The sequence below is a fragment of the Xyrauchen texanus genome, chromosome 26, assembly GCF_025860055.1.
Source record: "Xyrauchen texanus isolate HMW12.3.18 chromosome 26, RBS_HiC_50CHRs, whole genome shotgun sequence".
In the NCBI taxonomy this organism is placed as follows: Eukaryota; Metazoa; Chordata; class Actinopteri; order Cypriniformes; family Catostomidae; genus Xyrauchen; species Xyrauchen texanus.
In genome coordinates, this window is record NC_068301.1 from 35529051 (window position 1) to 35553520 (window position 24470).

At 38.3% G+C, this 24470-nt stretch overlaps 1 protein-coding gene across 1 annotated transcript in view; it reads left to right on the plus strand.

Annotated features, from left to right (window-relative positions):
- The window catches only part of LOC127619965 (nuclear migration protein nudC-like), a 48404-nt gene extending 34045 nt beyond the window's left edge, over positions 1–14359 (plus strand). Inside the window, exon 9 of the mRNA XM_052093009.1 lies at positions 14023–14359. Within this exon, the coding sequence (XP_051948969.1) occupies positions 14023–14074 (52 nt within the window). The 3' untranslated portion in view covers positions 14075–14359. The remainder of the gene's footprint in view (positions 1–14022) is intronic.
- Positions 14360–24470: the final 10111 nt, after the last annotated feature.

Consider the following 24470-nt stretch of genomic DNA (forward strand, 5'->3'; position numbering starts at 1 on the left):
GTCTAACTCACGCACTCCGATGTCTTTCGCTGCTGCTTGCGTCTGAGCGGACAATTTCATACAACAGAGTGTCAAAATACATGATATATTGAGGAGTCTGTTATGTCTCAAGTGAACAAACAGTTGAGAAAGAAATCTGGAATAATTATATTTTATTCTGGCATTATTCCAGATGACGTCCTGCTATATTTTTCTCTCGAAACAGCGGAAACAACTTAAACAAAATACTGCGTCATTTTTGCCCATACAGAAACATGCAAGACATCATTACGAACTATGAAATGTGTACTTTTATTTGTGTACACTTACAATAACAACAAAACCTTGTGCTTTTGTAAAATAAATAAACAGGGTGCTCAGTCTCTGTCTTCGCGATTATTTTTCTGAAACACGTCACAAAATTCAAGTGAACAAAATCAACCATTCACGCAGTCTGTATTTTATCATCTCACAATGAATACAAATGCAACAAGCATGGCACAAAACGAAAATAATGATACTTCTCAGTTCTCAAAAGATTAAACTGAACTGTGCCTTAAGTATCGTATCATGCGATAAAAGCCTCTTAAAGAGACAGTAACAATTTAGCCTTAGTCCTGAACATAGACATTCCCAAGTAATTGAGAAGTACAAATGGTATTATTTTAAGTTTTTTTATTTCTCTCTTACCTTGTAAAATGCCACGTTTTTGAATGGCATGTAAACACAATCACTCCATTTTTTCACTGGATCTGTTGCTATTTTAATGATTTAAAAATCAAAGCACTGACCATTTAAAGTGTGAGCTTGTAGGCTACATTTTGAAATAGTTATAAACAGTCACAGCTATACAGTGTTATTATGTGCCTAGATAGTCTTTCAAATAAAATTGCTTGTGATATGCTTATGTAAATCACACAAAAAAACAGAAAAAAATCTTAAGAGAGAAGTGAAAGTGAAAGTAGAGATTTTCAAAGTGATTTTTCATTCAAAGTGATACAATTTCCACGCCATTTGTCTAAATCTTCTGAAACTTGGTGTACATGCCTCATTCCTCATGGGGAACAAAAAAGCCTTAAGGACCCATAACTTTCACCATGATGGATTTTCCCGTACGTTGAAAATTTGCGAAAACCTAAAAATACTCTTCTTCTCCTGAACCGTAGCTCCAATTGACTTGAAATTTGGTACACATTTGTAGAATGGACATCCTTGAAAACATTACTTAGGAAAAATGAATGTGATACAAAATGTCTGAAAGGAGCGTGTTTATGTAAATGTCCAAATTTTAACAATATATACCTGTCAATAAATCAAATGTAATTTTGACTGATGGTTTTCAAACCTAACATGCTTCAAGATGACATCACTCTGAAGTACTGCGTAAAGAATGGCCGACATTAAGCCCCTAGGAGCGCTACAGGCCATGTCGAAATTCCCATTTTCTGGTCTAAAATGTTCTAATTTGGTACAATGGTACTACAGGCCAACAGGAACCCACAAACCAAGAATGGCCGACATTAAGCCACTAGGGAGCTAAAGGCCACGCCAAAATTCCGTTTTCTGGTCAAATTTTTTTTAATTTGGTACATTGATACTACAGGCAGACAGGAACCCACAAACCAAGAATGGACAACATTCACCCCTAGAGGCGCTACAGGCCATGCCAAAATTCCCATTTTCTGGTCAAAAATGTTCTAATTTGGTACACTGATACTACATGCCAACAGGAACCCACAAACCACGAATGGCCAACATTAAGCCATTAGAAGGCTACAGGTAATTCCAAAAAATCCCATTTTCTGGTCAAACATTTTCTAATTTGGTGTATTGATTCTACAGGCCGACAGGAACCCACAAACCAAGAAAGGCCCACATTAAGCCCCTAGAGGAGCTACAGGCCACTCCAAAATTCCCATTTTCTGGTCAAATATTTTCTAATTTTGTACATTTATACTACAGGCCAACAGGAACCCACAAACCAAGAATGACCAACATTTGCCCATAGGTGGCGCTACAGGCCACGCCCCAAATTTTTTTCAAAATGATATAATATCCACCCCATTTGTCCAATTCTTCTGAAACTTGGTGTACATGCCGCATTTCTCATTGGGAACAAAAAAGCCTCAAGGATCCATAAGGTCCGGTATGGATTTTCCTGTACATTGAAAATGTTTTGTTTAGGAATCAGACGAAGACATGTTTTTTGAATTCCTTAATTGGGAGGGTTTATCCCCAACCATCTACTGATCAATTTTAAATGATTTGCCATTTTGAGGAGGAATCCGCATTGCTGCTTGCAGCTATATTTATTATTATTATTATTCTTCTTCTCCTTGAGCCCCAATAGCTCAAAAAGTCACTGGTCAAAAATTTTCTAAATTGGCACATTGATACTCCATGCCAACGGGTACCCCCAAACCAAGAATGGCCCACATTCGCCCATAGGTGGCGCTACAGGCCACGCCCAAAAAACAAAATTCAAAGTGATACAATTTCCACGCCATTTGTCCAAATCTTCTGAAATTTGGTGTACATGCCTCATTCCTCATGGGGAACAAAAAGCCTCAAGAACCCATAACTTCCGCCATGATGGATTTTCCCGTACGTTGAAAATTTGCGAAAACCTACAAAACTCTTCTTCTCCTGAACCGTAGCTCCAATTGACTTGAAATTTGGTACACATGTGTAGAATGGACATCCTTGAAAGCGTTACTTAGGAAAAATGAATACGATACAAAATGGCTGAAAGGGGCGTGTTTATGTAAATGTCCAAATTTTAACAATATATACGTGTCAATAAATCAAATGTAATTTTGACTGATGGTTTTTCAAACCTAACATGCTTAAAGATGACATCACTCTGAAGTACTGTGCAAAGAATGGCCATGCCAAAATTCCCATTTTCTGGTCAAAAATGTTCTAATTTGGTAAATTAATAGTACAGGCCAACAGGAATCCACAAACCAAGAATGACCGACATACGCCACTAGGGGGCACTACAGGACAAGCCAAAATTCCCATTTTCTGGTCAAAAATGTTCTAATTCGGTACAAGAATAGTACAGGCCAACAGGAATCCACAAACCAAGAATGACCGACATTCAGCCACTAGGGGCACTACAGGACAAGCCAAAATTCCCATTTTCTGGTCAAAAATTTTCTAATTTGGTACTTTGATACTACAGGCCAACAGGAACCCACATACCAAGTGTGGCCCACATTAAGCCCTTAGGGAGCTACAGGCTACTCCAAAATTTCGTTTTCTGGTCAAAAGCGTTCTAATTTGGTACATTGATACTGCAGGTCAACAGGAACCCTCAAACCAAGAATGGCCAACATTCAGCCCCTAGGGAGCACTACAGGCCATGCCGAAATTCCCATTTTCTGGTCAAAAATGTTCTAATTTGGTACATTAATAGTACAGGCCAAAAGGAATCCACAAACCAAGAATGACCGACATTCACCACTAGGTGGCGCTAGAGGCCAAGCCGAAATTCCCATTTTCTGGTCAAAAAGTTATAATTTGGTACATTGATACTACAGGCCAACAGGAACCCACAAACCAAGTATGGCCCACATTAAGCCATTAGGGAGCTACAGGCCACTCCCAAAATTTCGTTTTCTGGTCAAAAATTTTCTAATATGGTACATTGATACTACTGGCCAACAGGAACCCACAAACAAAGAATGGCCAACATTCAGCCCCTAGGGAGCACTAGAGGCCACTCCGAAATTCCCATTTTATGGTCAAAAATGTTCTAATTTGGTACATTGATACTACAGGTCAACAGGAACCCTCAAACCAAGAATGGCCAACATTCACCCCTAGGAGCGCTACAGGTAATTCCCAAAAGTCCCATTTTCTGGTCAAATATTTTCTAATTATGTACATTGATACTACAGGCCAACAGGAACCCACAAACCAAGAATGACCCACATTTGCCCATAGGAGGCGCTACAGGCCACGCCCCAAAAAATATTTTCAAAGTGATACCATTTCCACGCCATTTAACCAATTCTTTTGAATCTTGGTGTACATGCCTCATTTCTCATTGGGAACAAAAACGCCTCAAGGATCCATAAGGTATGATGGATTTTCCTGTAGACTGAAAATGTTTCGTTTAGGATTCAGACAGAAATACATGTTTTTTGGATTCATCCATTGAGAGGGTTTAACCCCAACCCTCTACTGATCAATTTGAAATGATTTGCCATTTTGAGGAGGAATCCGCATTGCTGCTTGCAGCTATATTTATTATTATTATTATTATTATTATTATTATTATTCTTCTCCTTGAGCCCCAATAGCTCAAAAAGTCACTGGTCAAAAATTTTCTAAATTGGCACATTGATACTCCATGCCAACGGGTACCCCCAAACCAAGAATGGTCAACATTCGCCCATAGGTGGCGCTACAGGCCACGCCCAAAAACAAAAATTCAAAGTGATATAATTTCCACCCCATTTGTCCAAATCTTCTGAAACTTTGTAAACATGCCTCATTTCTCATGGGGAACAAAAAGCCTCAAGGACCCATACTTCTGCCATTATGGATTTTCCTGTACAGTGAAAATTTTGGAAAACCTACAAAACTCTTCTTCTCCTGAACCTCAGCTCCAATTGACTTGGAATTTGGCACACGTGTGTAGTATGTATGTCTTTCCAAACGTTACTTAGCAAAAATGAATACAATACAAAATGGCTGAAATGGACGTGTTTATGTAAATGTACACACAAAAGATGATCAAAAATTTTAAAATCCCATTGATTTACAATGGCTGAGCAATAGTGCTCCCTCTACTGGACAAATATGGTCCACATGTAAAATCCCATTCACTTACATTGGCTGAGCAAAGAGGCTCCCTCTACTGGAGTAACTCTGTCTACCACATGCAGCTCTTCTGTAGCAATCTCTCTAATGAAGCATTTCGGTCTCCTAGTGGGTGGAGCTCCAGACTTAGACTACAGAAGACATTTTGCGTCTGCATGGAGGTATGTTAAATCAATTGTGTGTCTTAATGCTTTCCAGTTTGAACATTCAAGCGATTTTACACTATTCAACTCAACAAAGGCAAAACAACTCAAATAAATGTTTTCGAGCAGTTTGTGTGACACAGCGAGCGAGCAGCGTCGCGTCCTAACGTTCGCACGCCGATGAGAGTTCGCTTTCCCTTCTTGCGTTTCAACGGACAATTTCATACACCAAAATACATGATATATTGGGGTGTCTGCTATATCTCAAGTGAACAAACAGTTGATAAAGAAATCGGGTATCAATATATTGAATTATGAATTATTGAAGGGGTCTAGTGATGCCGCTGTGATGTCCTGTTAGATTTTTCTCTATCGAGACAGCGTTAGCGTCTCAAAACTTCCGAGTATGATGTTGTTTAATTGTCTCTGACAACACGCAATCCTCGAGGCGAGATCATTTTTGCTCGCATCTTCACGAAGGTTTGTTGGTTGTGTACAATGGTTGCCTGCTTGAACATTCAAGCGATTTTACACTATTCAACTCAACAAAGGCAAAACAACTCAAATAAATGTTTTCGAGCAGTTTGTGTGACACAGCGAAGCGAGCCGCGTCGCGACTAACGCTCGCACGCCGATGAGAGTTCGCTTTCACAGCTTCATGCGTTTGAACGGACAATTTCATACACCAAAATACATGATATATTGGGGTGTCTGTTATGTATCAAGTGAACAAACAGTTGATAAAGAAATTGGGTATCAATATATTTAATTATGAATTATTGTGAACAACACGGATGCCGCTGTGGTGTCCTGTTAAGATTTTTCTCTCGAAACAGCGTTAACAGCTTAAACAAAATACTGCGTTATTTTTGCACATACAGATACATTTAATACATCGTCACAAACTATGAAAGTTGTACTTTTATTTGTTGTAAAATAAAGAAAATAAACCGTGTGCTCTTTGTCTAAGCGAATATCTTTCTGAAACACGTCACAAAAACTTACACAAACATGAAACATATGTCTAAAGAAAGTAGGGATGGGCTGATCAATCCTAACGTATCAAAACTTCCGAGAATGATGTTGTTTAATTGTCTCTGACAACACGCAAACCGCGAGGCGAGATCATTTTTGCTCGCATCATCATGAAGGTTTGTCGGTTGTATACAATGTTTGCCTGTTTGAACATTCAAGCGATTTTACACTATTCAACTCAACAAATGTCAAAACAACTCAAATACATGTTTGCGAGCTGTTTGTGTGACACAGCGAGCCGCGTCGCGTCTAACTCACGCACTCCGATGTCTTTCGCTGCTGCTTGCGTCTGAACGGACAATTTCATACAACAGAGTGTCAAAATACATGATATATTGAGGAGTCTGTTATGTCTCAAGTGAACAAACAGTTGAGAAAGAAATCTGGAATAATTATATTTTATTCTGGCATTATTCCGGATGTCGTCCTGCTATATTTTTCTCTCGAAACAGCGGAAACAACTTAAACAAAATACTGCGTCATTTTTGCCCATACAGAAACATGCAAGACATCATTACGAACTATGAAATGTTTACTTTTATTTGTGTACACTTACAATAACAACAAAACCTTGTGCTTTTGTAAAATAAATAAACAGGGTGCTCAGTCTCTGTCTTCGCGATTATTTTTCTGAAACACGTCACAAAATTCAAGTGAACAAAATCAACCATTCACGCAGTCTGTATTTTATCATCTCACAATGAATACAAATGCAACAAGCATGGCACAAAACGAAAATAATGATACTTCTCAGTTCTCAAAAGATTAAACTGAACTGTGCCTTAAGTATCGTATCATGCGATAAAAGCCTCTTAAAGAGACAGTAACAATTTAGCCTTCGTCCTGAACATAGACATTCCCAAGTAATTGAGAAGTACAAATGGTATTATTTTAAGTTTTTTTATTTCTCTCTTACCTTGTAAAATGCCACGTTTTTGAATGGCATGTAAACACAATCACTCCATTTTTTTCACTGGATCTGTTGCTATTTTAATGATTTAAAAATCAAAGCACTGACCATTTAAAGTGTGAGCTTGTAGGCTACATTTTGAAATAGTTATAAACAGTCACAGCTATACAGTGTTATTATGTGCCTAGATAGTCTTTCAAATAAAATTGCTTGTGATATGCTTATGTAAATCACACAAAAAAAACAGAAAAAAAATCTTAAGAGAGAAGTGAAAGTGAAAGTAGAGATTTTCAAAGTGATTTTTCATTCAAAGTGATACAATTTCCACGCCATTTGTCTAAATCTTCTGAAACTTGGTGTACATGCCTCATTCCTCATGGGGAACAAAAAAGCCTTAAGGACCCATAACTTTCACCATGATGGATTTTCCCGTACGTTGAAAATTTGCGAAAACCTAAAAATACTCTTCTTCTCCTGAACCGTAGCTCCAATTGACTTGAAATTTGGTACACATTTGTAGAATGGACATCCTTGAAAACATTACTTAGGAAAAATGAATGTGATACAAAATGTCTGAAAGGGCGTGTTTATGTAAATGTCCAAATTTTAACAATATATACCTGTCAATAAATCAAATGTAATTTTGACTGATGGTTTTTCAAACCTAACATGCTTCAAGATGACATCACTCTGAAGTACTGCGCAAAGAATGGCCGACATTCAGCCCCTAGGGGCGCTACAGGCCATGTCGAAATTCCCATTTTCTGGTCTAAAATGTTCTAATTTGGTACAATGGTACTACAGGCCAACAGGAACCCACAAACCAAGAATGGCCGACATTCAGCCACTAGGAGGCCTAAAGGCCACGCCAAAATTCCCGTTTTCTGGTCAAATTTTTTTTAATTTGGTACATTGATACTACAGGCAGACAGGAACCCACAAACCAAGAATGGACAACATTCACCCCTAGGGGCGCTACAGGTAATTCCAAAAATCCCATTTTCTGGTCAAACATTTTCTAATTTGGTGTATTGATTCTACAGGCCGACAGGAACCAACAAACCAAGAAAGGCCCACATTTGCCCCTAGGGGTGCTACAGGCCACTCCAAAATTCCCATTTTCTGGTCAAATATTTTCTAATTTTGTACATTTATACTACAGGCCAACAGGAACCCACAAACCAAGAATGACCAACATTTGCCCATAGGTGGCGCTACAGGCCACGCCCAAAAATTTATTTTTCAAAATGATATAATATCCACCCCATTTGTCCAATTCTTCTGAAACTTGGTGTACATGCCGCATTTCTCATTGGGAACAAAAAAGCCTCAAGGATCCATAAGGTCCGGTATGGATTTTCCTGTACATTGAAAATGTTTTGTTTAGGAATCAGACGAAGACATGTTTTTTTGAATTCCTTAATTGGGAGGGTTTATCCCCAACCATCTACTGATCAATTTTAAATGATTTGCCATTTTGAGGAGGAATCCGCATTGCTGCTTGCAGCTATATTTTTCTGTGTAATTTCCTAAAAAATCTGAGTTTTTTTACTTTATTGCCTAAGTATCAAGTTAGTATCGATATCAAGGTACCAGGGCTGGTATCGTACCAAAGCCAAAATGTTGGTATCGGAGCAACCCTAGCGCTTACATTTTCAAATGTAGTCCCTGGTGTATTTCAGCCTTTAAAGTTACATTTTCCAAAATTTCACTTTGAATCAAATTAAAATCACGATATGTCCTAGTGTCATTATAAAACCACAAAATGTAATTGAATAAATGTAGAATCTCAGTGTGCCTGCATGCTTAAAAATGAATGAGTAAAGCTGGCCACTCCTACACTAAAAACACTGCATCATTGTGTGTGTGTGTGTGTGTGTGTGTGTGTGTGTGTGTGTGTGTGTGTGTGTGTGAGAGAGAGTGTGTGAGTGAGTGAGTGAGCGACGACGACAGAGGCCAGAGCGCTCTGAAGCGCGCAACAGAGCTCCTTCAGAACCTGTAATAATTTAACTTTACAACAGCATTCTAAGTCCGAAACCTTACGGTATTCACTATGCTCGCTGCAAATAAACAGAAAATAAACACCAGACTAGTATCACCGTCGTGGATGGCAGTGAATCTCCACAAATACAAGTACTCTGGCCATTCTGGTGCAAGACCTGAAGCCTCGAGACAGTGTGCCACAGGCAACCCCAGCCAAACTGCTACTTCCACAGTGCAGCTTGAAGATAGAAACATAGATTTTGAAGTGATAAAAGCAGACATCCTCTCCTCTCTGAGGTCAGATATATATATATAATCTGTAATAAAGCAAGAGCTGAAGAGTGCACTAGCTAAACATTTTGACACAATAATTAGTTAGCTACAGGCAGTGAGGGACCAAATTTGCGAGCAATGCTACTGCTACACGCTCCGAAATCGAGCAAATAAAAGAGAATATTAAGGACGTTGAGGGGGGGCTCTCAGCATGGTCATACGAAGTGGTTACTCTTCAGGCCACAGTAACTAAATTTAAAAACCAAGTGTAAGATTTGAAGGAAAAATGTGAAGATATGGAAGGACAGATGAGGAGAGGGAATATTCGTATTGTGGATGTCCCTAAACAACCAGGAACAAATTCACCCACAGCAGTACCCAAACTGCTGAGAGAGATGCTGCAAATGGGTAGGGATGTGAAAATCAATTGCTCACACCACAGCCTTGCACAGAGGAAGCCGGGAGACAAACCCTGTGTCATCATTGCAAATCTACACTACTATGGAGATAGCATGGAGATTTGAATTTAAGCTAGAGATCGAGTCCCGCTTGGCCACAATGGAAACAGACTTCATCGATGTCAGAAAAACACTCCGGTGCCAGCAAGGTGGTCGGCACGGCCTGCTCTTCCCTGCCAGATTCGTGAGTTCCGGATCACATCCGAGGCAATGGACTATGTGAAGAATAAAATTCCCAGAGACACAGACTGACACCTGACAAGCATATGCCTAATCTTTGAGGAAAGGGACGTTGCTCAAAGTATTTGAGCCCCTCAGATTTCTTCACTCCTCTCATCTCAGAATAATTAAATTTATGCCTTAACTAAACATTATAATCATAGACTTCAGCATGGTGCTGGATAATACAATACAGTGTTGAGTATAAAACAAGGGTGGAGGAGAGTGTGGGCATGTGTACATGTGCAAATGATTCTGTGTCATAATTTTACACATGGTAGGAGAAGACTGCATAACTCCATAGAAATGTATGTTTTTTTTATTTTTTTTATTGCGTTCAATAAGCAGATACGACCTATCTTGCCTTGCATTTCCCTCTCCTCTCAGCCTTAATTATCATACCCACAGGGTAAAATCCAAGTGCTTTGCATGTAGTGACTGTGAGCTCAGTCAAGAAGGAACTGCTATTATTCACGATGCTGTTGTAGCCATATACTCACTTCTTGTTTTGATGGTTCTGTAGGAGCGTGTGTGGAGGTATATTCGATAACCTTTTATCCATATCTTGATCTTAAGCACAGGCAATCAGTGGCACTGATTGTAGCTTAGTAGATATTTATTGGGATATACAGGACTGTTCTCTTTAGTTCTGTCTATGCAGGTCCCATTGTTCCCATGGGACCTCTCAGTGTTAAGGAAAGTGGTGAGAAAAGGTTTTTTCTTGTGAACACAAACTTGCTAATACACCCGTGGCCAAAAGTATTGGCAGTGACATACATTTTCTGCTTTAGTTGTTGTAGTGTTTATTCACATTGTTTCTAGATTATTGAGCAGGGTGATCAGATGCATTTTAAATAATTGCAGAAGTCTTTATTGGCCAAAAAAATTTACTTTTATCACAAAAACCCAAATTTCACTGTTTTTTTGGCCCTGGCACAAAATGACCAGCTAACATAATTTCACTAATCATATCAGCAGCACCTGGGAAAGTGTGAACGAGTACTAGTTAGGTGAAATCACTCTATCATTCTGATTGTATTATAGGAGAAGACTGTTTGCTATAAAAGGAGGGAAGAAGTGCTTCCAATCATTGTGTTCTTGTTCACAATGGTTACCTCTAAAGAAAGACGTGCAGCCATCATCGATTTGCTTCAAAATGGCCTCACACGCAAGGAAATTGCTGCAAATGAATAATTCACCTGAAAGAACCATTTACCGAATCATCAAGAACTTCAAGGAGAGAGGTTCATCTGCAGTGAACAAGGCTTCAGGACATCCCAGAATGTCCAGCAAGCACCAAAACTATCTCCTCCTGAGTCGGCGGCTACGGAATCGTGTCACCACCAGTGCAGAGCTTGCTCAATACTGGCAGCAGGTCGGTGTGAGGCGAAGACTTTTGGACAATGGCCTGGTGTCAAGAAGGGCTGCAAAGAAGCCACTTCTCTCCAAGAAAAACATCAAGGACAAACTAAAATTCTGCAGGAAGTACAAGAATTGGACAGTAGAAGACTGGTGATTTTCTCTGAACAAATAACAAAGATATTTTCTCTGGTGAATCCCCCTTCCGACTGTTTGAGACATCTGGGAAATTGTGTAGTGAGGAGAACAAAAGGTGAATGCTACCATGTGTCATGCCAACAGTGAAGCATCCTGAGACCATCCATGTGTGGGGTTGCTTTTCATCCAACAGCGTGGGCTCTCTCACAATTCTGCCCAAAAACACTGCCATGAATAATTGTATCAAAACGTCCTGCAAGAGCAACTTCTCCCAAAGATCCAGGAGCAATTTGGTGATGATCCGTGCATTTTCCAGCATGATGGAGCACCATGTTACAAGGCAAGAGTGGTAATGAAGTGGCTTGGGGATTGTTACATTTACATTTTGGATCCGTGGCCAGGTAACTCCCCGGATCTTAATCCCATAGAGAACCTGTGGTCAGTCCTAAAAAGTCGAGTAGACAAGCAGAAGCCCACAAATTGTGATCAATTCCGAGCACTAATAAGTCAAGAATGGATCGCCATCAGTCAGGATTTGGCCCAGAAGCTGATATTCAGCATGCCAGAGCGAATTGCAGAGGTTATGAAGAACAAGGGTCAACACTGTAAATATTGACTCTTTGCATAAATTGAATGTTTTTGATCAATAAAAGCCTTTAAAACTCATGAAACACTTATCATTGTTTTTCAGTATACCATAGAAACATGTGAAAAAATAATCTACAAATACTGAATCAGCAAACTTTGCAAAACTCAAATTTTATGTCACTGCCAATACTTGCCACGACTGTATGTTAGCTTTAAGAATTGAAACATTTACAGTTGAAGTCAGAAGTTTACCTACATGTTGGCCAAGTACATTTAAACTCACAATTTTCACAATTCCTGACATTTAATCATAGAAAACATTCCCTGTCTTAGGTCAGTTAGAATTACTACTTTATATTAAGAATAGTAGAGAGAATGATCTATTTCAGCTTTCATTTCTTTCATCACATTCCCAGTGAGTCAGAAGTTTACATACACTTTGTTAGTATTTGGTTGAATTGCCTTTAAATTGTTTAACTTGGGTGAAACGTTTTGGGAAGCCTTCCGCAAGCTTCTCAAAATAAGTTGCTGGAATTTTGGCCCGTTCCTCCAGACTGAGCTGGTGTAACTGAGGTTTGTAGGCCTCCTTGCTCGCACACGCTTTTTCAATTCTTCCCACTGAAAAAATTGAGGTCAGGGCTTTGTTATGGCCACTCTAATACCTTGACTTTGTTGACTTCAGCCATTTTGCCATAAATTTGGTGGTATGCTTGGGATCATTGTCCATTGGGAAGACCCATTTGTGACCAAGCTTTAACTTCCTGGCTGATGTCTGGATGTTCCTTCCTCATGATGCCATCTATTTTGTAAAGTGCACAAGTGCTTCCTGCAGCAAAGCACCCCACCCTTCTCTTATTTATTTTTTAAACTATTAATATTATCATTACTATTTATTTGTGATATATGTGTGTGTATATATATATGCACACACACACTTTTCTCTTCTTCTTTTGTGTCACCAAATGTACTTTGATATTTTCATTTATTGTATAATGCATTTGATGTACCTAATGTTGGGTACATAAAATGTCCTGAAAAATTGTGCCTTGAAAAGTGTTGGAACCCTGATGTTGCCAGGGTCAGGTCAGGCTTTTTAAAAGCAGTCATAAAGTAATTTGATCAGTCTCTTCCTGTCTGTGAGAGTTCCTGGACTGACACTCATGTCCTGTTGACACATCCATGATCAAAAAATTACATCAGTGGTGTAATATGTATAAAGGCAAAGCCAGTGATGTTTTTATTGTGCATTTTGTGCATGGACATGATACCACAAATTGTGTGGCTTATTGAGGACATGTGCTTTTACTTTTTTAGGTCATTAGAAATTCAAATTTTAAAGTCAGCAGATTTTTTAATTGACATTGTTTCCTTAGTCCACAAGAGGGCGCTCTTTAGTACTTTAGTAGACAGTCCTATGTTATCATGGTGTTGCACTGGTGCCACGGTACTACTCCAGACTCAAGCTTCACAAAAACAGCGATACCACAGTGTTTTTCATTCATTACAGTTGTATGTACGGTAGTAATATTCCCAGATAATACTGGTATTCAGCTGAACTTGATGGTGAAGCGGCTTATTCTAGCCCAGGCAGGGGCTGTTTAAACAGACAGCACACAACAGAATGGAACAGAACGTGAGGAACTTTTCCTGATTTTTTTTTTTTAAAAGCCCATTGCTTAATCTGAGAAATGCTGATAAGAGAGCAAGATGGAACTGCCAAAGACCTCCACCTAAGGGGCTGTTCAAACAAAATGCATTTGAAACCATTAAGTAAACCATTTGTTTTTCTATATAAACATTAGCTGACAAACGTCTATGATCATTTTAGCTCGTTTTGTTTGTTTATATGCCATGTAAAAAAATAAAAAAATAATTTAAAAGCATCTTGAGTCACCTGTGTGTGTATACATTTTTATCTTAAATGTCACAAATTCGAGTTTCTAATTTTAAATTGATGTTATTTTGGGACCACATACCCTCATTTAAATTATATTTGGCTCAGTCTACATTAAATCTGTTCAGTCCTACAAGTTTAAGTTCATAGTGTTAATGTGAATGTCTGACTGATGATGATTATTGTTGCATGTGTTTGATGTGATTGCAGGTTCATGGCTCAGCATCCTGAGATGGATTTCTCTAAAGCCAAGTTCAGCTGAGAGCTGTATGATCACTTATACTGTAAAAATCACTGTACATGAGATCCAGAACTCCCTTTACTCTCCTGTATTTCTTGTCTCTTCCATCCCGCCCATTTGATCAGTTTTGTTTTTGATGACTTTAAGACCTTCAATTTCACTGTTGTGATGTTGAAAGTGTTGCAATGCTTCATACCCCGTGCCTTGCTTTTTCTGTTGTTTTTGTCTTTTTTTTTTTTTATATAAATCCTTTCAAACCCTTAATATGTGCAAATGTTCATTTCAATCCTGAAAATCAGCATTGAGCTTCTAACCGTTGATTCAGTTTGAATGGTTCTGCTCCGTTAGACTAACGGTTGTGAATAATACAATTTGTTTTAAATAATTAATAGGGATATTGATTTAACCTGTTTATTCAGTGTGATTATTAAAAAACAAAAAAAAAACATGTTAAATTAATGCAATCTATCATTTCCCTGGATAATTATAAGGAATATTGCCATTGAAGAAATTACATCTTTAAGTATCTCCTGTTTTCAGCAGGGGCAGTAAGCAAAACGTACTTTATAGGGGCTTTATAGGTAACGCACAGCTGTACACCACAGTCAATAGGCTTGAAACTATGTTCAAACGGTGGGACTGGTGCATTTCACAAATTAGATGGCATCATGAGGAAAGAAAATTATGTGGATATATTGAAGCAACATCTCAAGACATCAGCCAGGAAGTTAAAGCTTGGTCGCAAAGGGGTCTTCCAAATGGACAATGACACCAAGCATATCTCCAAAGTTGTGGCAAAATAGCTTAATGACAACAAAGTCAAGATATGTAAACAGATGGAAAATAATTCATTATCATCAGTAAACACCGTAGGGTCACCAAAGAGTTGTATAGTAACTTAGTGGACAATTCCCTCATTTTAATTCAATTTCAATGGTAGGCCTTGCCTGGCCAACCACATGTAATTTTCTCAATCAGGGTAACATCAAATTTGTATATATATTTTAGTTAAAATCATAAAAATATTACAAACAATAACAATGTACCCAACAGTTGATTGTCAATTAATATCTCCTTGAAAATATGCTATTGTAGTTCAAATATAGAAAATAATGAAAGGACACTTGCCATTATGTGTTCAAATTGTCCATTGGAGTAAATGTACATAACGTGATGCTAGTCACATGGTTTTGGGATACGTCATTTTTTTTTGTTGCAGGGTGTTGGTTTATTAACAGTTGACAGAACGTTTATGGAACATACTTTCTTTATTAAAATGTCAAACTCAATCTAAAAATACAATTTTTCTTAAAGTGTTTAAAATTTAAAAATAAAAACTCACTTCAAAAACAGAAAATGCTAAAATTGTCAATTAAGAAACATCATGGCAATTTCAAGCTAAATGAAACATGGGGTGCACAAAATATTTGTGTTATATTATAACCTGATTGTCCTTAATGGATAAAATGGGATATTTCCACTGATCTATATACAGGTGAAACTCGAAAAATTAGAATATCGTGCAAAAGTTCATTAATTTCAGTAATTCAACTTAAAAGGTGAAACTAATATATTATATAGACTCATTACAAGCAAAGTAAGATATTTCAAGCCTTTATTTGATATAATTTTGATGATTATGGCTTACAGCTTATGAAAACCCCAAATTCAGAATCTCAGAAAATTAGAATATTGTGAAAAGGTTCAGTATTGTAGGCTCAAAGTGTCACACTCTAATCAGTTAAACACCTGCAAAGGGTTCCTGAGCCTTTAAATGGTCTCTCAGTCTGGTTCAGTTGAATTCACAATCATGGGGAAGACTGCTGACCTGACAGTTGTGCAGAAAACCATCATTGACACCCTCCACAAGGAGGGAAAGCCTCAAAAGGTAATTGCAAAAGAAGTTGGATGTTCTCAAAGTGCTGTATCAAAGCACATTATTAGAAAGTTAAATGGAAGGGAAAAGTGTGGAAGAAAAAGATGCACAAGCAGCAGGGATGACCATAGCCTGGAGAGGATTGTCAGGAAAAGGCCATTCAAATGTGTGGGGGAGCTTCACAAGGATTGGACTGAGGCTGGAGTTACTGCATCAAGAGCCACCACACACAGACGGGTCCTGGACATGGGCTTCAAATGTCAAACGTCTTACCTGGGCTAAAGAAAAAAAGAACTGGTCTGTTGCTCAGTGGTCCAAAGTCCTCTTTTCTGATGAGAGCAAATTTTGCATCTCATTTGGAAACCAAGGTCCCAGAGTCTGGAGGAAGAATGGAGAGGCACACAATCCAAGATGCTTGAAGTCCAGTGTGAAGTTTCCACAGTCTGTGTTGGTTTGGGGAGCCATGTCATCGGCTGGTGTTGGTCCACTGTGCTTTATTAAGTCCAGAGTCAACGCAGCCGTCTACCGGGACATTTTAGAGCACTTCATGCTTCCTTCAGCAGACAAGCTTTATGGAGATGCTGACTTCATTTTCCAGCAGGACTTGGCACCTGCCCACACTGCCAAAAGTACCAAAACCTGGTTCAATGACCATGGTATTACTGTGCTTGATTGGCCAGCAAACTCGCCTGACCTGAACCCCATAGAGAATCTATGGGGCATTGCCAAGAGAAAGATGAGAGACATGAGACCAAACAATGCAGAAGAGCTGAAGGCCGCTATTGAAGCATCTTGGTCTTCCATAACACCTCAGCAGTGCCACAGGCTGATAGCATCCATGCCACGCCGCATTGAGGCAGTAATTAATGCAAAAGGGGCCCAAACCAAGTACTGAGTACATATGCATGATTATACTTTTCAGAGGGCCGACATTTCTGTATTTAAAATCTTTTTTTTGATTGATTTCATGTAATATTCTAATTTTCTGAGATTCTGAATTTGGGGTTTTCATAAGCTGTAAGCCATAATCATCAAAATTATATCAAATAAAGGCTTGAAATATCTTACTTTGCTTGTAATGAGTCTATATAATATATTAGTTTCACCTTTTAAGTTGAATTACTGAAATTAATGAACTTTTGCACGATATTCTAATTTTTCGAGTTTCACCTGTATATATATAAGATCAGTGGATATTTCTGAAAATCAATGTTTAAATAATAAATAAATAAATATTTTTTCTCAACGGACAGTAAATGTACCCTAAATTATAGAGTGAGCCTTATACATAAAAATATATAGCTATTTTTATATTTCAGGAAGGCTGTCCCTCGCAAGGGGATCATCATTTTGGGGGGTCGTTTTTTAGCATCAAAACGTTTGAAAAACCCTGATCTAATTTTCCTGAGCTAATGCTCATGCAACACCAGGGGGCAGTGTTGACAATCGAATGTTCCTCACACAGTGCTGCTCAAGCGGACTGTTGTTGAGAGAGCCGCTAAGATGTTATTCCTCAGTCGGCCATCAGATGGCAGCACTAAACGCTTCTGAAGTTCTCAAGTCATCATTCAGAAAATTGAACAGGGTAACCGTAGGCCTGCGTAGTTTTAACATACCTTAGTTACTACAGTTATTGTTGCTACTATAAAATCACAATTAATTAGTATGGGGGAGGCCTGGGTAGCTCAGCGAGTATTGACGCTGACTACCACCCCTGGAGTCGTGAGTTTGAATCCAGGGTGTGCTGAGTGACTCCGGCCAGGACTGTTAGGGAGGGTAGAGTCACATGGGGTAACCTCCTTGTGGTCGCGATTAGTGGTTCTCGCGGAGAATAGCATCAGTCTCCACAGTGTCTTGCACAATGAGTCACGTCATAAAATGCGCGGGTCGATGGTCTCAGAAGCTGAGGCAACCCTGATTGAGGTGAGTAACTGCGCCACCACAAGGACCTACTAAGTAGTGGGAATGGGCATTCAAAATTGGGATTTTTTTTTTTTAAATAAAATAAAAATTTTAATGGGATCTCCATAAAACATGTAGATTTCTTTATTTGATGACAGTGGTGGCAAATACTACCAAGTTACCAGTTTTATTGTTGTAGGAACAATGACTGTAGTCAATGATGTTCACTAAAGTTATAATGGGCCCTATAATTTGTACATGTAAAAACAATAATAGTAATTTCGGAAATAACCTATTATTTTTGGTTAATTAAAAAAAATAATAATAAACCAAAGGAAATCAGTGTAGATTTGTCACTGAAATGTACGTCTAAAAGTGTAGATGTAGTACACTTTAGAATGTTAGAAAATACAAAGAAAATAGTAGTTGAAAAGTAATGATGTTCAGCTTGATACTTAAATTTTATTTAAAAGGGGCTTGGGGTCTCTCAGACTGAATATAAGTGTTAAACGTAGTTTCAAAATTAAAAACAACAATGATAAATTAATTATAAGATGCTAAAAGACTTGACAAAAATGTCAAGTCGTTCCAAACGAGTTTCTTTCTTATGTGGAACTCATAGTTTATTCTAATGTTATATTTTAATATTTATTCTTAATACCCCGCATAAGACAGAAAAGTCATCCAGGTTTGTAACAGTAGTTCTTCCTCACCCAGTCTTGGTTGTATGTTTTGTATCACTGCTAATGGTTGAGAGCCGAGTGTGCAGTTTGTTAACAACTCTCATGGACATTGTGTGAGTGTCTATAGCTTTACTCATCATGACAGTGAGACTGTCAGTTAGCATCTGCACTCGTGCCTGTGTGGCATTAGCTTGTGCGAACTAGCAAGTGTTTGTTGTATGTGAAATGGCACATATGCTTCCTAAAACTTAATAGTAACTTTGCTTCTTGTAGGCAATTTCACAACGCAGTTGCCAAAATTGCAAGACAAACATTTGGGACAATTTTTATAAAAACCACAAAATTTTGATAGTTGGTACAGGGACTGCAAACAATGATTTAGTTAACTACTCAGTTTGTCCCTTACAAATAGAGTTAAAGGACCCCCGGGGTAAAAGGCACTTTTGATTGTATTTTCTCTCACTCTAAATCAACAAAACTACCCATGCACTTCCCTAAACACCTGTTTGTCACTAAACACTGCAATGTCTAAAGTTTGATTTAGAGGTAGCTTGATCTAACATTTAATAACTTTTAAAATGTTGCAAATTTATTTAGCTAATGAGAATCATTGAAATGGTCATGTATATTTTGGGACAAAATACTGTCATTTTCAGTTTTGTTCAAAAGTTTTTATAACTTTTAGGTGAAAAGATACTGTTTGGGGTAAAAATCCCCCATAAACACAGTTTTGAGAATAGTTTTTTTATGAAGCATGTTCATAATTGGGCTCATATTGACTGATCCAATCAAAATGGAGGTTCGTTTGTTTATAGAATACTTGGGATGTTATGAAATGCCAAATGTGTTTGAAATTAACAGGATTAACAGTGCACGCTTTTCTTAAGTGGTTATTTTGAGTATTAACCTAATTTGATTCTCAAAAGTATTTGCATAAGTTGACACACTTTGCTGTAGAACTAGTGTCCCTATATTTACAAGATATCACTACAAGTGTGTGGTCAAAGTCCCCCTTACCACCCCTATTTTAAATTAATTTTAATCAAAACAACCTTCTGATATTTTTTATTTTCACACAAATGATGTCACTCCATCAAAAAAAAAAATATATATATATATATATATATATATATATATTGTTATGTTCCTTTTCTCAGCTTGTTCAGGATGCACCAATCACAGTTGATTGTACGATAAAAAAATAAAAAACATTTTCTGGACATTACGCGGGCGGATTTCCATTGGTATTTTACGACCTGTCCTTGAAATTAATATATTTGAACAAACATACTTTTCATCTACAAATGTTTTCATGTCTAGGTCAGAAATGTTCTGATGCAGCCCAATGGAGGATTTCTGCTTTTTTAAACAAATTTAAAATTTTAAATGTGAATGGTTGTGACTGAGGGGCAGGACTTTAAGATGCCAGTATTACTCCCAATAAATGTATTTGTGATCAAAAAAGTCTTAAAATGTAAGCCTAAAGCCTACTTTGTTAAGGAGGCCTACTTTTTCAGAAAACATTGCAAGAACAGTAAAATTATTATAAATAATCAATCGATATGAGAAAAGATTATGTGGGAGTGAGGGGAGTTTGAAGGCAGAAAGTGGGGAAAGCATCAATGCTCCATTCTCCCCACAATTTATTTATCTTGAGATGTCATTTTGCACATTTAAATTGTTAATTGAACCTACCCTTTGTTTAGCTTTCCATTTGTTTAATGCTGGATAATACATTTTACAGAATGACACTTCATGTTCCTTGGCTATCATTTTCTCGAGGTAAATCTTCTTGAAAAAGATAACCTTTGATTAGTCCCATTAATCTTAGATTTATCCAGGATTATTAATCCAAGTATATTGCATATCACATTTTATCCCCTAACCGTGAAGCCCTAGTGTTAAGTCTTTATTTGTTTGTTTTTCAGAAATTTTTTAAAATAAAAAGACTATTTAATATTGTGTGTCAGAGAAATAAGATGAAATTAATTGAATACATTAGACTTGTTATTTGAGGGAATAAAGTTATTTTGCCCATATCACCAGACTGACTTTCTCACATTTTCTTAATACCAAAATTTTTTTATATTATCCTTACTAAATGTCCATACCAACTTTCAAACCAAACCTACGCCCTGTTGGGCTGTGAAATTAATGTGGATAGCATAGCTCCGATCATTCAATGTGGATAGCATAGCTCCGATCATTCAATGTGGATAGCATAGCTCCGATCATTCAATGTGGATAGCATAGCTCCGATCATTCAATGTGGATAGCATAGCTCCGATCATTCAATGTGGATAGCATAGCTCCGATCATTCGATGTTGGAAGAATTTGATTCTGTATGAATTTGATTTAATATGAAAATGTATGTCTTTTTAGTGCAGATTTTGATATTTTGGGAAAGCTGAGCACAGTTTGAGACACTGTGCGCACGTTTACATGCACATTGGATCTTAAATCCAATATACTTAATAATCTGACAACGTGTACGGTAGGATTTTCAACTGTCCCATTTTAGATGGGAAATCGCATATTTGAATTAAGGGTGAAATTTTGATGAGATGTACATGAGGGAGACCCTCAGAATGCTCTAGCACCCTTTATTTACATGGCAAAAGCCAGCAAACCTAGTGTTAGGTCATTTAAACACTTCAAACAATGTTCCTTTATTAGGGTTTGATCATAAATGGTTTAACATGTAGAGTTTTGCTTTTTACCCTGATTTTGTGTTGCAAAAAACACCTTTACGGGTGTTCGGCTTATCCAATGTTTGCAAGTGTGTGCCCATTCCTGTTTACCTTTTAATGTCAAAAGCAGAGAATAAAAAAGTGATTTAAAATCGAATGTAAACACAGTTAAAATGTTAGCCTCTCAATCCGGAAAAGCCTGTCGCTACGTAACGTCTAGGTTACGTATGTAACCTCCGTTCCCCGATTGAGTCAAGTCAAGTCAATTTTATTTGTATAGCGCCTTTCACAACACACATCGTTTCAAAGCAGCTTTACAGAATATCAGCATTAACAGATGATAAAACTGTAATGTCTATGAAGTCGATTAATCATCATTGTGTAATTTCGATAAAATACGATTTTTAATAGTGTTTAAAAATAATTAAATGATAATTGTATTAATAACCCCAGTGAGCAAGCTGTAGGCTGACTGTGGCAAGGAACACAAAACTCCATAAGATGTAGATTAATGGAGAAAAATAACCTTGGGAGAAACCAGACTCACTGTGGGGGCCAGTTCCCCTCTGGCTAACATTATGAATGTAATGTAAATATTAATTATGTATAGTTAAAATCATGGTTTAAAATTATTAAACTAAGTGTTAAGGGTCAGTGATTAAACATCGATTGAGTTTGAACTGTAAGATTAATGACCAAAGTCTTTGAAGTCCATCTTGATTAATTGCAGAAGTTCACATAGATGCAATTGTCCTTGTTAATTGGCTGATGAAGGCTTTTGTTGGCAATAGTTAGTCTAAGCATTCCATTTCAAGATCGTAGTCCATCTATAGACCGAGGTGATGCAGGTTGGAGTTGGCATCATTTCATCCTCTGAAGTCCGTCATAATAGATTGAAGTGATGTTTGGCTGGCACCGGCTGCATTTAGTCATCATCATTCTGCGACATGTAGCAGTGGAGTCTAACATGAAGCAGGAATGGTGCTGGATCCAGCCGGTTCTGGTGACCTCAGGATAGGAGACCCGAGGTTGAGACAGGGAAACAAATAAAAAGATGTAAGCGTAGAAGCCATTTAATTTATTGCAGAGTAAGAGATCATGCTCAATGTTTCTGGTTTCTGGTTCCGGCAGACCCAACTAAAGCAGCCTAATTGTGGGTTGGAGGATAAATTAGGTGTATGCCTGGCTAAATAGATGAGTCTTTAGTCTAGACTTAAACTGAGAGAGTGTGTCTGCATCTCGAACAGTGTTTGGGAGACTATTCCATAGTTTAGGAGCCAAATATGAAAAGGATCTTCCTCCTTTAGTGGATTTTGATATTCTAGGAACTATTAATAGGCCAGAATTTTGCGATCTTAATGAACGTGTTGGAATATAGCGTGGTAGAAGATCACTTAAGTACTCGCGGAGCTAGACCATTCAAAGCTTTGTACGTAGTTAACAGAATTTTAAAATCAATACGGAATTTAACAGGTAGCCAATGTAACGATGATAAAATGGGGCTAATATGATCATATTTCTTGGTTCTCGTCAGCACTCTGGCTGCTGCATTTTGAACCAATTGAAGTTTATTTATTGATCTTGCTGGACATCCTCCCAGTAATGCATTACAATAATCTAGTCTTGAGGTCATGAACGCATGAATTAGTTTTTCGGCATCAGCAACCGAGAGCATATGCCTTAATTTAGCAATATTTCTTAGGTGGAAGAATGCTGTTCTACAAACATTTGTAATTTGATTTTCAAAGGACAGATTGGTATCAAATATAACACCTAAGTTCTTCGCTGTTGAAGATGATGTAACAGTACATCCATCTAGAGACAAATTATATTTTAGTGGCTTATTTTTAGAGTTTTTTGGTCCAATAATTAGAACCTCTGTTTTGTCAGAATTGAGTAGAAGGAAATTTCTGGCCATCCAATCTTTTATTTCATTAATACACTCTGCTAATTTTGAGAATTGTGAAATCTCATCAGGTTTTGAAGAAATATAAAGTTGTGTATCGTCAGCATAGCAGTGGAAACTTATTCCACGATTCCTGATAATATCTCCCAGGGGAAGCATATACATGGAGAAAAGCAGAGGCCCTAAAACTGATCCCTGTGGCACTCCATATTTTACTTTTGTTTGGTTTGACAATTCCTCATTTACATAGACAATGTGGTAGCGGTCTGCTAAATATGACCTAAACCATGCTAATGCCACTCCACAAATTCCAACATAATTCTCTAGCCTATTCAAGAGAATGTCGTGATCTATCGTGTCAAATGCAGCACTAAGATCTAAAAGCACTAGAAGAGAAATGCAGCCGCGATCAGATGATAAGAGCAAGTCATTTGTAACTCTGATAAGTGGAGTCTCTGTACTGTGATGAGGCCTAAATCCTGATTGAAATTCTTCATATATTCTATTTCTCTGTAGAAATGAACATATTTGGGAGGATACTACCTTTTCTAGTATTTTTGACATAAACGGGAGATTTGAAATCGGTCTATAATTAGCAAGTTCTCCAGGATTAAGTTGTGGCTTCTTAATTAGCGGTTTGATAATTGAGGGAACGAGACGTTGTGTCAGGGGGGGAAGCTACAGCACGACGACCGAGGCAGCTGGAACTGCCTAAGGGAGACACGGGAGTCCGCTCGTGAGGGGACAGTACCGCGGAATTACACACAGGGGGAGTCCGAACAGGAGGCCTTAACCTGTGGAGCACCTATTCCAGTACAGGGTAGATTGAGTACCCGTAGTGGCTTGGGTCGGCGAGTTCCTCCGCTGAACTGCAGACCCAAACGGGCTAGGGAGGAATCAACCAGGGATCCGAAAGATGGGTGTAAAACAGTTAAAGGATGGGCAAGGAGGAGGCGAGAACCAGCTTGTCAACATAAATAATAATTTAATAAGAAACTTAAAACACAACATAAACAAACACACATGCGGACATGCCCGTAATTCTCTCTCTCTCTCGAACAATCGTCACCGGCCGCCTTTATCCCTCGCGCGCCTCATCAGGCCGATTGGGGACTGGTAGCTGATATTCCGACCCGCCCGCCCCCTCCGCTCCACATTCCTCCCGCCGTTATCTCAGGCCGGGGTGCCACCGGCATGACTTACACCCCCCCATCCCTGGGGCGGGGTGGATCTCGCGTGGTCATCCCCGCCTTCCTTGCCCTGGGAGGAGACAGAAGGGGACAAACAACAACAAAATAGGCGAGGGAAAAGGCCAACATGGTGCGAAAGGGAGAGAGAGAGAGGAGAGAGAGAAAAAGC